The sequence below is a fragment of the Vanessa tameamea genome, chromosome 4, assembly GCF_037043105.1.
Source record: "Vanessa tameamea isolate UH-Manoa-2023 chromosome 4, ilVanTame1 primary haplotype, whole genome shotgun sequence".
Classification (NCBI taxonomy): Eukaryota; Metazoa; Arthropoda; class Insecta; order Lepidoptera; family Nymphalidae; genus Vanessa; species Vanessa tameamea.
Genome location: NC_087312.1, coordinates 7,501,365 through 7,517,130, shown reverse-complemented (window position 1 = coordinate 7,517,130; position 15,766 = coordinate 7,501,365). Strand labels below are relative to the sequence as shown.

General features: G+C 32.5%; 2 protein-coding genes across 7 annotated transcripts in view; one reads left to right on the top strand and one right to left on the bottom strand.

The window, feature by feature from the left end:
* Positions 1–15,766, bottom strand: part of LOC113394298 (tensin-1) — a 94,933-nt gene that overhangs the window by 25,722 nt on the left and 53,445 nt on the right. For all 6 annotated transcript variants that reach the window (XM_026631544.2, XM_026631547.2, XM_026631546.2 and 3 more), the window contains one exon: positions 10,058–10,243. In XM_026631544.2, the coding sequence (XP_026487329.2) occupies positions 10,058–10,243 (186 nt within the window). The remainder of the gene's footprint in view (positions 1–10,057; positions 10,244–15,766) is intronic.
* The window catches only part of LOC113394492 (probable RNA methyltransferase CG11342), a 212,952-nt gene that overhangs the window by 164,343 nt on the left and 32,843 nt on the right, over positions 1–15,766 (top strand). The gene's annotated exons all lie outside the window — the stretch shown is intronic.

The following is a 15,766-nucleotide window of genomic DNA, read 5'->3' as shown; positions in this document are numbered from 1 at the left end:
AATCATTATTCAATTTTTATTCAGGAAATGGAGCGTATCATTTTATTTCCGTCATAACCCTGACCTTCGTAACATACGCGTGTTTAATAGTAGAGGGTGAATAACCTATGGGGTGAGGCTCATCTAAATAAAAAATCGTCACATTCATGGTGTAAACGGACGGCGAAACCATAATTCTTTCCTTTCATCTCAGGTAAGTTTTTAGTATTTTATTCTTCGTTTGAAACTCTATAAAAGTGTTTTTTTTTTTTTTTAATTCGACATAGTTATAAATAAATCTTTAATTGAAGTGGAATTTGTAGGAAACAAGGAAATGTGTCTGATAAAGTCGTAAAAATATGTAGATTGTTTATTTAAATCGCTTATAGAGGCCAGTAGGTAATTTTCAAATCTTATCTTATCATGTAACATGTATCTCTGTACTACTGTTATTCTTAATCTTATAGACGATGAAAATATAAAAAAACATAATATTATTAATAATTACTTATTTAATTGCATTATATTTTTGATTTAGTTTTTTCAACTTTTTATGTTTTTTTTTTTAAATTATATCACAGCACATAATTACTCACTCACTCACTCACTCAATCACCATTATTCGTAAAAAATATATATATTACAAGCTCTTTTAATGCAACGCATGTATTATTATAAGGTCACCACATCGCACGTGAATTTAAAATCAATTTTCAGCGAGGGCGTTGCAGCAGTGGTGAGACGCAGCGTTCGAAGCCGAGAGAGGCACTGGCGCCGCACAGCGTCTCGACGCTCGCCGGCCCGACGCCGCGTTACTAGGCAACGCGCATCTCACACTCACCGCGACTGATATTATGATACGATAGGATGCACGAATAGAAACTAATCCTACATAATCAAAAAACATACTTCTACAAATCAAGGAGATAGTGAAAAGATTTACTGTATAAAATGAATGTTTTATTACATGTACCGAATGTGTTCCTATAGCAATAGTTTAATTGCGTTGAAACTTTTTACACTTGTTTGTGTAAAAGGCTCCTCCTGTTTGGTTTTGAAGCCATTTTAGGTACTTTTAGGTACATGGTAGGCCAGGGACTTCCTTCCAAGCAACATTAGCCGCCTCTTATATGTTGATCTAGTGGTTATCAGCAGTCGATGGTAAGTCTGACCTTTACTTAAACCGTTGGTTTATGGTTATGAGACTTGGTTAAAGGTTTTGGAATAGTATCAAATATATTCAATGTGGACAGATGAGAAGTTGTACAGGTTTTCTCATTTATATAAACGAATTTTAAGTTGCATTGCAACCATCGACTTGTACATATTCGTACATTAATAGAAGCCTTAAGAGTTCAATAGTGTAGGCGGCGCCTCAACATTGCGTATTGGTGATATGCATTAATGGTTCAGACTTAGTAATTTATAGAAAAATTTAGCTAATTTCCTCCAAATATTTGGCAAATATTAAATAGTTACACATCTTTTATGTGTAAATACTGACTCAAATAAAGCAAATAGTTGCATTTACCGTTCACACTTAGTGCGTGAGTTTTTTGTCCATGCTTTGATGACATGTTTGTAATATTTGCGAATGCATCAAGTGAAGTGTCGCCATAAAAAATTAAACATCATCGTTTTATAATTCTTCTCTGCCATTGAAACAACTTCTCGATGTAGAGTTAATTAAATTCATTCGTAATAAAAATCGCAAAAGATCACATTAAAGAGTCATTCGTTCCGAATACACGGTCTATAATTCATTAAAAGAAGTAACATTATAATTCAAGAACGAAATCTGTAATTGGCATAATCTAACGAATCCAATCGAGTCGGAGCCTCGGGAGTGCAACCGGGCCCAGGCTACCAACACTTTTATTTTTATTCATTCAATCGTCGCAGTCTGATTTACCCGTACATGTTACTTAGAAATGAACTTATATTTAATATAATAATGAATACAAGGATGAATATTATATTCGATAGCAGCATGTATAAATTTGTATGCGTAAGCCCAGCACGTAAGCACTCTCGTATATGCAAAGTATTATTATCAATTAACAAATTTAATTTATTGTAGGAAAGTTGTAGGGCCACCTAAGTAGTAATAAGTTATCTCCGGTCAACTCCGCCCCATTGGCAATGTTAATAATTTTCATCATTCATTTCGACAACGTGCCGCCAAGTATGGGAACAAAAATGTTGTATATCGTGCTTGTATGTACACTAACTATTCACTCACTTTTAAACCAATATACTGCAAAACAAAGTATCGCTATGTGGCGGTAGAATCACTGATCAGTGACTAAGTAACACCCAGAACCCAGGTAGCTTCTTACCCAAATTGGTTTGCATATATCACCAGCCCTTTCACCAGTAAAATACATTTAAAATTATTTCAAAAATTATGACAAAATTTTAAGGCAGATTTTCATCCGACAAGCAGTTTTCCTCATCATGTTTTCCTTCGACGCCGAGTACGCTAAGAGTAATAAACAAAACCACTGACACGCTTGCCCGGTTTGAACCCACATTCTTCTAATCATCGAACCACTGGAATATCTCGGCTATTATTTATGAAATTGCACACCATATTACACAAATCTTTAATATAAGATTGTATTTATGCATTGCCCAAAGAGTTCTACTACTTCTTACGTAATTACGCGTCAGTTCATTCATAACTTTGGAATAACCGGCGCAGCGAGGCCGGGCGACGCGGACGATGCTACACGCTTCCGTAAACAAACCACGCAACTGATTCTGAGGTGCGCAAGGTATTACGACTGAACTTTATAAAAACATAGTCTTCCCGAATTACAAAATCGACTGTGATGAAGAATTAATATATTAATCATGCGTTAATAGGTGAATGTGTTGCTTGCCACACCACACGTCGTTGCCGCTGACTTGTAGGTGCAGATGCCGAAGTTATTTTAAAAATAGGTAGGTATATACGTGTCCTATATTGGAACACCGACAGTCCCTTACGAAATTCGATAACGTATGAATTAGGTATGGTATAACCAAAAATGTAAGATGAGTAATATGGTCGGGGTTTTTTAAAACAATTTTCCTACTTAATAATAAATACAATAGTTTGGGCTTAATTATTAATGATCGTGTTTTTAGGGTATGGCGCCTGATTCCCTTGGCGAGCCGTGTCCTTCGGCCGCTCCTGCACCGAGGCCCTGTCTGAATAGTATTGTTATATTCCCATGTTAATATTCTTCTTTTTTATTATTTTACAGTTTTATCGTTAACTCTTTATATTATATTTTGACATGATATAGAAAATTGATAAAGATAATTAGTAATTATTTATAATTTAAGTCTCTTCAAATTTTAAATAGATTTATTGACAGACGTTGCCATATTTATATATTTTCTCTATTGATGAAGACAGTTGTCTTATTCATCAATCCCTAAAAAATGTTTATTAGGCAAAGTTTTATATTTAGATTATAACCGATATTACAATATACTTTAAACTTTCGCGGCGTATCTGATCCATTACATACATGAAAATCGAGTTTTTTACGCGATCATACATTTTTTTTTTATCATTTTGTCCGTCGTTTTAACAGAGTAACGCCTGCCGTGGTCACGAGTTGACCGCGATTAAACCCTAATATAATGTACGAAGCGATATTAAGATTTATAAAATTACTTTATACTTAACAATATTCCTTTATATATTTAATTTTTATACATTTATATTTCATTGTATGTATGAAGTAATTGATCTTAATAGTAGCCAAGTTATCTATCACGACACCTGTCTGTCTGCTAAGGGCCAATTCGTGCGTGCCAATCATTTATCTCCTACAATTAATTTCGCTCTAAGCCCTTCGGAATTTCAATCCATTTTTAGCGCAACGGTTAACGAACTGTATAATGCTTTCACTCAAATTTTTAATAGTATGTATTGAATCTACTAATGAATATGAGTTTATATATTTAGATATCTAATTATATCAAATGCTTTTTTACAAATATAATATACATATATATTTGTGTCTTTGATTATAAATAGCTGTTTTGTAAGTTATATTGTATTCTTTATTATGTACATAATATATTTGTCATTTATGTATGAACTTGTGAGGTATGTCTTGGCAAAGTTTTCATTGATATTCGTAATTCGTAACCTTTAACATTTCCGACTATAGTAAAAAAACAAACAAGTAGTAATGTAAAATACATCAAAAGCGTTACGTCGGCCTCACCTCGACATCTAAATATTTATAGAAAGATTACGCATTTACATATAAGATTTCCGAACTTAAACATTTTCACGCCATCTGTTTCTTATGAATCAATCATGGTTTAAGTTGTTCAACGGTTTTGTAAGATTCTACGAAATTAAAAATTATCGTTACATAGAAAATAATTGATTACTTAATCAAAAAAAATATATTTTATCCTGGCAATAATTTGTCAATGACTTACGTATGTTAAATGGTATTTCTATATGATTTACTTTGACTACTAGAGTTTTTTCGAATGAAATAAATTAAAAAATATATATGATCCTAAATTTATTATCTATGTTAAGAAATGTTAAACGTATCTGATTCTTATTTTGACAAACTATATAACACCTATTCAAACCGTATATTATATTTCATCAGACACCGTGTATTCTTTGTAAAACTTAAAAAAAAACCCTTGATAAATCTATATTTTAGCTAGGGTTCTAAGAAATCTACGAATGAAATATGCCTAAGGGCCCGATATCGCACCGAGTATCGTGAGAAAGGTTTGCGATAGCAAAGCATCGTCTATCTCAAACTCAGACAGACAACGCGGTATCTTTGATGGCCGTTTACAGTCAAAAGCAATTTATTTTAATCACACTTCCAACAATCCATAACGAATAGACGAATTAATATTATAAAAACTTTTAATGAATCAAGAATAATTTAAATTAAAAAAAAAATTTTAGACACGCAAATTTCTTACTTCTGTAAACCGTATAAAATTAAAATATCAGAAATATTCGATTGTAGTAAGTAGGTACAAGATTTGCTTACTTATAAAATAAGGTACGTCATCAATTTGTTTTTGTTATAGATAAGGTTTAATTAAACAAAACGATTTAACTTTATTTCTTATTTGACAACAAAAATAAAAAAAAAGTTAAAATTATTATAAGAAAATTACTTTATTCTTTACAACATTCGTTACAACAAAATGGTTTATATCACATTTACCTATTTATGGTTTTTAATTAATTTATTTGCACAAATATGCAAAGGCCAATTCATTACGTAATTGTAAACATTTTAATATAAAGGTCGGATATATTTGCGGTCTAGTGTGATTAAATTTTGATTTAAATGTTATAGTCAAAGTTAATTGAATAGTATAAATGTCTAAACAAATATTTCCGGGATTGAGATGGTGACACATTTCTGTGTTCACGTTTCGTGAGACAAGCCTAATTAGAAACACCGACAGTATAATATCTTATTACAACAGCAGAAGTTTGCCTAATTCAAAAACTTTGAATACACGAGACGAGACTTTATCGGTAGATCGGAGTGAAGGGGCGGCGCGATGCCCATTGTCTAAACGTCGAATTATATTTACGGTGACATCAGCGGATTGATGGTGCATACAACGATACTGACACCGACACCTAATGCGATAGATATCTCAAAAGGGTGGTCCCTCGTCTCGCGACTGTCTCCTAATAATTAAATAAATTTTAGCTTGTTCTCATGTTCTTAAAAACTTATGTTATAAAAATTTGAAAAAGGAATTTGTACGCCATTGTACATGTAAAAAGATAAATACGTCCCTTATTTATTAAAATGTATCTTCATACGTCATGTATCATACTTGAAGTATGCTAACAATATTTTATAATTATAAGTTATAGCTATTTATCATCTGTGGTTGCTCATGTTTAACCATTAGCTCGCATTTTTATGACTGCATGAACACGAACAAGCTGGAAACAAGATTCTCGTCTTTGCGTGAATGACAACATCAAATCTACATTTTTATGTTTTATTTGTAATCATTTATTTATTTATAATTTTTGGGACTATTATTGCTTGTGAAAAAAATTATTACCGTCCAGCCCGACTTGGGTTTGGATTTTGGGTGTTTTTTTTTTTTAATTTATTTAATTTTTTTATTGGTTTCTTATATACCCATGGAGCCCGACTGAATCAATAAAAAAAATCGGTCTACCCTTAAGATAGGCAGAGTGCCATGCCATATAAACGTACAGAAGAATTATTTATAAAGGTAAAATTGAGCAAACACACGTGTTTTTGAACAATGCATAGCAATTCATTTATTGGTATCAGATGAGATCACTCCTATTTCTAAATCCATATTACGTGAATAATTTCAACCTTGTAGTGTAGCAAACCTTGGAAGCGATTTAAATTCAAAGCACTCGCATTAGCAGTATTCATTCCCCGGAACATACAAACAAATTACGTAATTTGTAAATCAACATACAAGATGTGTTTTTAATGTACCAAATTTTAAGAAATAACCAATTCAAATCTATGACTATTATATTAAATAACACAAAAATCAAATTAAACATCCTGTATGATACAACACTACAGTCTGTGCACTGTGCATGTCACTCAGGACACCACCCATTCACCATATATTCTACCTCCAAGCAACATTATTGTATGTATGTGAATAAACCAGTCTAATTACGGTCACAAAGGACATAACGTATTATATTATGTGGTTAGTGACGTATTGAAGATGTAAGAAATTGTTTTAGCTTATTACAGACATTTTTTATTAAGTAAGGTGACCTCTTACGATCAGCGTTTCGAACAAAAACTAAAATACAAATACGTGACAAAATAAAAAGAACGTCTTATTTAAAAAGTAAATATAATCTGATTCGGTAACGAGACGGCAATATCCTAAATTATTCATTCACGACTTCCGAAGCTAAAACAGAGCCTCATCTGCGTACAACCTTTTCGTTGAACGCATCTTTTATTCATGAAATCCGTGTGATTTTCTACGAGATTTAATTTTGTTGCCAAAAGAAATTGCCGGTTATTTATTGGATACTTCGACCGCTTCGACTTATGTTATCGTTGAAAGGAACGTAATTCAAAAAAAAATATCTGCGTGTTTGTTTAAGTCTCTCATATTCGTTTGATAATATTTAGTTGATGGCAACACTATACAGGAGAAAAGAATTAGAATTGATATAAAACATATAAAACATTGCAGAATATTTTATGTTAAGTGAAGCCAAAGTAACAACCGGTTTTTGCGAGTTGCTAAACTGGTTTTTTCCCCGGTTAAGTATTATCGCTTTTTGTTTACCTTAAAATGAAGTTTACTTGTACGGTTTAACACACACAATAAGTAATATTTAAATTTCCGAGATGAAACACGAGTAGTTAATATTTTAATCGCTTGGTGTCAACACTAAACTACACGTTATAGACCAAACTACCCCCGGCACGGATTTTAATACGGTCTTCACCAACGGACGAAATGAATCATGAGAAAGTTTTAGGTGTATGATTCATTAAATTTTTGTCTAAGTTGACGTTGAATATATATGACGGTGATTCTTAAAGATGTCGGAAAAAATCTTGCCGAACGGGTGTACGTAACACCATAGAGTTACACGATATAAATGTTTTATGTAGACTATTGCTTCCGGGACGTGTAGCTAGCTTATAATCAGAATTATGTTTATAGTTTTAATTGCTATTTTTAACATAAATGTAACCACAGATGTAACCACGAATGATATACATAGGTGTAGGTAATAAACCGTGAAACCGTAAGTGTATTTCCACTTTGCAGTCCATTATAAGGTACGACAGTTATGAATAGACCCGCTAATCGACACATTAGCGCGAAAGAGTTCTGATCGACTATCAATACCGATAGCCACAATTACCCCATTACGACCGGACGGGGGCTTATCGTCAGTTCATTCGGTCCGGAAATTGTTATACGACTCGACATTTTTTATTTATTTATTGCCGTTTTATTGTTATAGAGTAAAAGCTTTATTGTAAATAGTGACAATCGTTCTCAATAAAAATGGAATAAATACGGCTATTTTATTATATTTATAAAGTCATTATATATTATGACAATTGTGGTCTGTTATCACAATTTTCAGTTGTTTAAACACTAACAATTAATGCTCTGCATGGCTGTTCCGGTTTATACGGTAATTGACCCAGTATAATAACAGGCATAAGGACACATAACATCTTAGGCGGCACTTTGATGGTGTAAATATTACATTTGTTAGAAGTTAATCTATCATCAATCTTTCAATGCTTATTTAGAAAACAGTGCTAAAGGTAGGAGACTATACTCGCTGCTCGTCTTCGGGTGGTTTGGATTGGACATTTAACACATTGCATATTCTACAAGTTTAAGAGGAATTATAGATTCAAATTTTACATGAAAATATATCAGAGCTATTGCCTAAATTTAAATCCAAGTCAACATTTCTATCCAATGGCCCCTTCGACTTTAACAAAATTTATTGCAAATTATTGAAAACATTCCTGTTATACATTCTTTGATCATTCATAATAAGAATTCCTTTGCTTACAAACTTACACAAGTTTGTAATAAAAATAGACAAAATAAAACAAAAGCAAGTTAAACCGGCGCTAAGAGGTTTTCGTAGAATTAACTTTTATTTAAATATGTTCTAGGATTCTTCCCGCGAGTTTGCGCACAAACAACTTCTACAGCCGTGTTAAATTTAAAATTGATATTCGCGATAGTTACAATTTACAAATAATATATTCAACCGTGACACAGGCAAACGAGTAGGTAAGTTGGCAGAAAGGAAAAGTATTCGTGTTTCATATTTTCATGCGGAATTCTAATAAATTATAATAAGTTCATTAGTATACTATACTTAATACTCTTTACAATAAATAAACTAATTAGTTAATTAAAAAAAAGTCAATTTGAGACAGTTACGAGCTCAATTAAAGTAAGTCTGTGCGTCAGCGTGTAAATAACTTAATTCATAAAGAATATATATAGGTATATCACAACTTCTAATACATTTCGTTACACCGGTTTTTTTTATACCATTCAGATTCAAGGTTAATAATATGACCTTAATTTTGTATAAGATATATATAAATTGCTTATATCACAATAATGAATTCGAAAAAAATTTAAAAGTATGTTTTCTTCGTGTGTTGCACATCTTTCCCGCGCATTTGAACTATTTCCATGTTATGAGAAAACAAACATGTGTACAGACAAATAAAAAAAATTAAACTAACGGTAAAAATTGACCTTCATAAATAAGGCGTGGGCGTGTGAATAAATTATGACTTTAATATTTAACATACGGATAAATGTTTCCGTTGAGTAAAATCAGTTAAGTTTAAATCTCGTTTGAGACTTGGCTCCGAAGGTTTTATACAAAGCAAGGTGGTCACCGGGCAGTAACCCTCATTTTACGAGCTCTCTAGCACAAAGGTACATTAGCTCAACAACAGGAATAGGTAAGTTGCGAGTGCACCTGAGCCGAGTCCGGCGGTTTATGATTTATAATCACCTCATACAAAATCTATAGTTGAATGCAGCTCGGCTACTGCGTCGTTTGTATCGAGGAGAGGGAGGGGGGCTGTTTGTGCGGCGCGTGACGGGATCTGACGTACGAACCCGATCATTTTATTCAATTTCCCACCCACTACATTCAAATGATTATTACATCAATCAGTGGGACTAGTAATTTCTCAGTTTAAATAAAGTGCCCGATCCAAGAACGGTTATATTTCAATAATATCTAATTGTCTCTAATTTTAAGAAGTATTCAATTATAGATGGAACATTTTCTTATGGGTATTATTCTTATATTTATTAAGACACATTATGATTTAGAATAGAATAAGCTTTGACATAATGTTGTATTGAAATATTTTTTATAAATAATATTCGCAGTTATAAAGTATTGAATTGAATTGAATAAAATAGTACCGGTTTGATCACTTAATTGTATATGCATCTAATCGAGTAACCTTTGAAGCATCTACAATTCGTCCTTACATTTAACGAATGGTATGTTTCAGCTTACCGTGATGGTGTCATAGATGCCATTCTGATCGCTGCGAAGGGGGGAGGTGACGGTGGCGGCGGTAGCGGAGGCGGGCAGCGTGGAGATGTCCTCACGCGATGGCGGTGGCGACAGCTGCAGCGGATCTCCATTTCGTGCCCACGTCCGATGTATTTGCCAACTTGTATCCGAGAATCTTGCTTTATCCTGTATTATAAATTTACAATTGTAACAGGAACTATTGTATTAGATGATTACTTCAAAATACATTATTAGAGACAATTTTTATTAAATTATAATAATATATAAAACACTTTCCGACAAACGGCATTACTGACCATTGCAAATGTAATTAGTACCAAAAGTAGGGTGTGTAATTAGACGTGCTATTAGCGAGTGGACGGTGTCACGGCCCATTCAAAATATTTCACGGCTGACAAAAGTATTCAGATCCGTGTTAAAATGATAATGAAAGCCGCTGCGGTGCTGTTATTTTGTATTAACTGTTCAGACACGCGATGTTATTTCTGGCACACCTGGAAAACATCGATCTAAGTTTAAGAGAGACACGACAACATCTTCGCTGATCGATAGCTCTATAGAGATGTGTTAATATCCTCGTCACGTCCGAATCTTCTAAGCTGGACCTCTTTGTATTACGGACCATGCTCAAGGCTCATGCCGTACAGGATACAGGCTGCGCATAATCTTAAAAGGCGCTAGGCACGTTTCGGCCACGTAACCCAATAACATAGTTTACATAGTATCTTTTATAATATCGAATTTTGCATACATTTATGAATAGTCAAAAGTCCTATAGACTTGCTGAAATGTTAATTTAAATATGGTATACTTATAATAAATAAATTATTCACAATTTTCTGTTGATTTCCAAATTGCTATGTTTGCTATGTTTAAATATAAAAGATTATTTTCGTCTTTCCTTCTCCGATCATGATGTATTGCCATTCCATCTAACTGAGATTGAGAGACGAGAGTGCACTTATGTTTTGTGCTAAAACTTGTGCACTTTTATTGAATAGTGCACAAGTTTGGGTTGTAACATATAAACAACGCTCACGACTAACTTTTAAAATTGGCACCCGTGGCAGGAATTTTGTTTAGGACGATAATTATTATAAATATAGTATTCATATTTATCATTGATAGTTAATTTCGGATACTCGATTTATATGTTATCTTATTATTATATAAAGATAGTAAGTTATGTTTGTTTCCCGATTAAAGAATAAATAAATTAAACACAACGAGAAATCGTAAAGACATCATCATTATAGTATCAGAATTTTCTAATATACTTGACCTTTTTAATATAACATAATGTTCAACATGTTATAAGATTAATTTGTAAGAAAACACATCAAGATGTAAGGAGTTAGTGAAATTGACTAATGTTCATTCAGATAACCTCAGCCATTCCGCTAGTTCCCTTAGAGGGAACTCATTCGTAGTCGTAATTGCAATTCGAGGTCCATAAATTCAAATCTGAATGTCTGGATAAATACGTGGTATAATAAATCTTCCTATTAATGATAGAGGTGGTGGAGATAATACTATAAGCAATTTCGGGACAATAACGAATTACAGTAAATAATGTTCCCGCTCGATTTTGGTTCAATCAACTTGGATTTTACTGACCAAATAAACTTCGAAATGAATCAAGAAATGTATTTTTTAATAAAAAAAATTTAACCTCTTTAACTTTTATTTATTTAAATTTAAACTCAATTTTATATACTGTAATATTCTTGTTGATCAACTAAAATCGGACCGTGTACACCGCTTTAGTTGATTTCTATTCGACAGCTTGATATGTTTTTTGTTAGTTTAATGGTTATTTATGGACAGACCCATGAACTAAGAATTCATTATTTAAGAATTTAATTCATAGCGATCATATATTATGTTAATATGTGAAGATCGATATATATATAAAATAGTATCTTCATAAATAATGATAGATAGTGCGGTGGGAAGAATTTCCCCGTTAAATCGGAATTCCGATTGCCTTGGGCAAAAAATAGCCGGCATTTTGTTCTAGTATAATCAATACGATATATCTTTTATTTATTTTTTAAATCCAAGGTCCAGGTTTATCAAATACAAACGGCATAACGATATAATTTAGAATTATTTGGTTGTAAGGTTTAGTGCAAGTCCGTCTGGGTAGGTACCACTCACTCATTATATATCCTACCGCCAGGAGCAATACTTTGTATTTTTATGCTCTGCTTTAAAGGATGAGTGGGCCAGTGTAACTACAAGCACAAGGGACATAACATCTTAGTTCCCAAGTTTAGTGGCGCATTGATTATTCATGAAATAGTTAAAACCTTATAAGGTGCGAATGCCTACAGGCAGTGGTGACCATTTACCATCAGGTTAGCCCATATGCCGGTCCGCTCAATATTCCATAAAAGAAGGAATTAGAAAAGCATAATTGTGCTATTTGTTCGTTTTAGCATTAGAAACCGAAATTTTACCCTAAAACGTGTTTTAGTTATACACTTCATGTGTTCATAATTTAGTTACAGATAAAACTAATTCATATTGTGTACAGTTCGTAACACATCCTAACAGGTAGACATAAAAGTTGTTATTAAAAGCCACCCGTCGCGATTTTTTTCCTTATGTCGTCTTTATACTTACATCTCTGGTCTCAGGCTACTACAATGTCAAATATCATTATGATCGGTTCAGTAGGTTAGTCGCAATGGGACTATAAATAGACACAGTTACTATCGCACATACTAAAAAACAAACATAAATCTTTGCACTAAGTTATTTTTTTATTGGAATAATCTTTTATTATCAAGTGTTTTCTTTACATAAATTTACTTCTGTATGTGCAATTTATTTGTAAATCATCTTACTATACCTTCGTGTCTTTGTGATGTACCTAAAGAATGATAGATACTGGTACTATAATGGTAGAAACAGGTATATTTGGTAGAGAATGCCTTTAAACATTAAGTTATGTTCCTACATCATTTTGGTAAATAAAGTTTTTTAAATTTAATAAAATACCAAAATAGCACAATAGATCGAACTGTAATATTAGATAGATAAGATAAACATCCCACGTGTCTGACGGTGCATCGCTCGAATTCTGGCTAAGCAATCGTAGCCACGCGTGGGATGCATCGCCAGCATACACTTCACATTTCACTACTACTTTCGACACATATAAGCGAACTCTAATAAAGTGACATTTTACACTGCGCGCCAAATATTTAACACCTTTTATATTGTTGATTTTTGATCGTAAATTATATATTATGAAACAATTTGTAAGAAATTTAACGCCTAAATAACAAATCAATGTAAGACATGATAATTATCGTCGGTTTCGTTAACTTGATTTAAAGTACTAAAAATATATTAAAAGCCAACACAGCCGAGAATAGAATATGTCGATTTCACCGAAAGATCACCAGTTTAAATGTGACACACTAAAATTTGTTAAGTGTTCATCTCAAGCTCGGCGGTTAAGTAATTAAAACAGTATTAATGAGGAATATTGTTTGATTCAGATTTATGCTCAGTACATGCATAGCTCAAAACCTTAAGAAAAACACTGACAGTTTAGGCCGGCAGTTAAGTCCTCTTAATAGTTTTACTTTTTCTTAAATTACTCTTAAAATAATATATGATGGCATCGAGTAAGCGCAATGAATACGGCAAAATTTTGAAGTATTTGTGTTAATACACAAGCAAATACAGCCACTCATTAGTATGTAATATTTAAATAAGTAATATTGGAATGTTTGTTTGCTTTTCATTCTAGAGAAATCGTTAGTCTTGGCGACAGCATGAATATTAATAGCATAGCTTCTTCAGCATGTCTACCTCATTTGTTCAAACTAAAACGAAATTAAAAAGTTAAACGTATCTGTATCTATATAGTGATATATCACATATATAGATATATCACCTATATAGGTACCTGTTATTGAAGTTGTTGTCAAGATAGTTAGAAAAGGAAGTTAGAAAATGGGTGGCATTGTTTTTGTCCTTCTAAGGCAGTCCTTGCGCTGGCACAGGACTTCCGCTCCGGTCGAGTGACATGAGATACATTTGTGCATTAAAATGTCTCCTGGTCAAGAGCACACTCTTAGTCTTCTTGTATATAACTTACATATTTATCAAAAACATGAAAAAGACGAGAAACGTGGTTATTACATTTTCGATCTATTCTAAAATTTTAAATTCGAAAGTAACTTTATCTATCCGTCTGTTAGGTTGTCACAGCCAAATAACTTAAGGACATAGACTATTTCATTTTATCTACTACATGTCGACTAATCCCTAAAACGCGAGCGAAACCTCGGTCGACAACTAGTAATATATTTGTTTTCCATATTTCTCTATATATGTAGGTATCTACAACTTATCTTTTAAGAAGTAATACATATACCTACAAGGCCTCGTTACGGTTTTATCACGTGGGATTACTGAAACTTAACGTCTATCTGTTTATTTGCTTTTATCAATTCAATTACGGTTTTCACGGTTTTCACCTCACGTGCGTGCAATCTGGATGGATGGATGGATGGGTCTTATTTAATCAGACATAAACATATTTTAAAGCTTAAAATTATTTATAATTTTAAATGTTTAGCACATTTTTTATTTACTAATATTGCCTAGAAGTGATATCTAATTAAATTATTATTAGCTTTCGACTGCCTTAACGTATTTGAATATTTTTAAAGACGTACTATATACAATCATATTTGTTTAAAAATGTAATAATAAAAAATGAATCACTATTTCTTGTGGTCACGACATAACTTGAGAACGAGTTTGCAGTTTTTTTTTAATTTTTCTATCCAATTGTAGAATGTTCTATCGGAAAAAAATAAGGAAAAATGCGCAGAAAATTTCAGAAAACATAAGAGCGTTTATGCCGTATTAACAGCTTACACGGGTTTGCTCATAGAGACTGCGAGCCAATATATATAAAAATAAAACCCGTGCAAAGTAGGGGCGGGTCTCTAGAAGAAATATATTATCCATGGTCATATGGAAATAAAACACAAACAAAGAAGGCTTATCAATATAAGAAGAAACTAGAATCTAATTAATCATTTGATCTAAAAAAAAAACTATATATTTTTTTGTATCTTTATCAACGTTTAAAAATCGATTAATGTACTATTTATATTATCTAGATAAAGGCCCTCATGTGGAATGTCTCTTTGATATATTTCGCTGATAAAATTTATCGCATATCGTTTGAAGCAGTGTATGTTCACTAGTACGTTGTACAAGCAGAGGCCAAGGACAATTGCAATACGTATTAGCGGCGCGATCACTGAGACAGATAGTGATGACCCGATGAGACTTCTTGTTTTTTTTATTTATATGCCTTTTTATTCAATTTAATGCATTACTTACAAAAAACAAAGTCATAAAGTTTGTAATAATAATAATCAGTCAGTCGTATTCTTAGAGTCAATCTGAATAATAAGCTATCAAACACAAAATGCTAAAAGGTTTTTGCAAAATGCAAAAAACTTTTAGGAAATCGTCAAGGACGACTTAACAAGACACGATTTCTCGGATACAATATTACTTACGAGTACAAAACGAGCAACGATCGCTCCGGATTCCAAAGTTTTTTTTCTATTCGGTACTTTTTTCTAATGTAAAAAAGTAGCTTAAGTTTATGAGTTAGTTCATTTATAAGAGTTTTTAAAACATCGT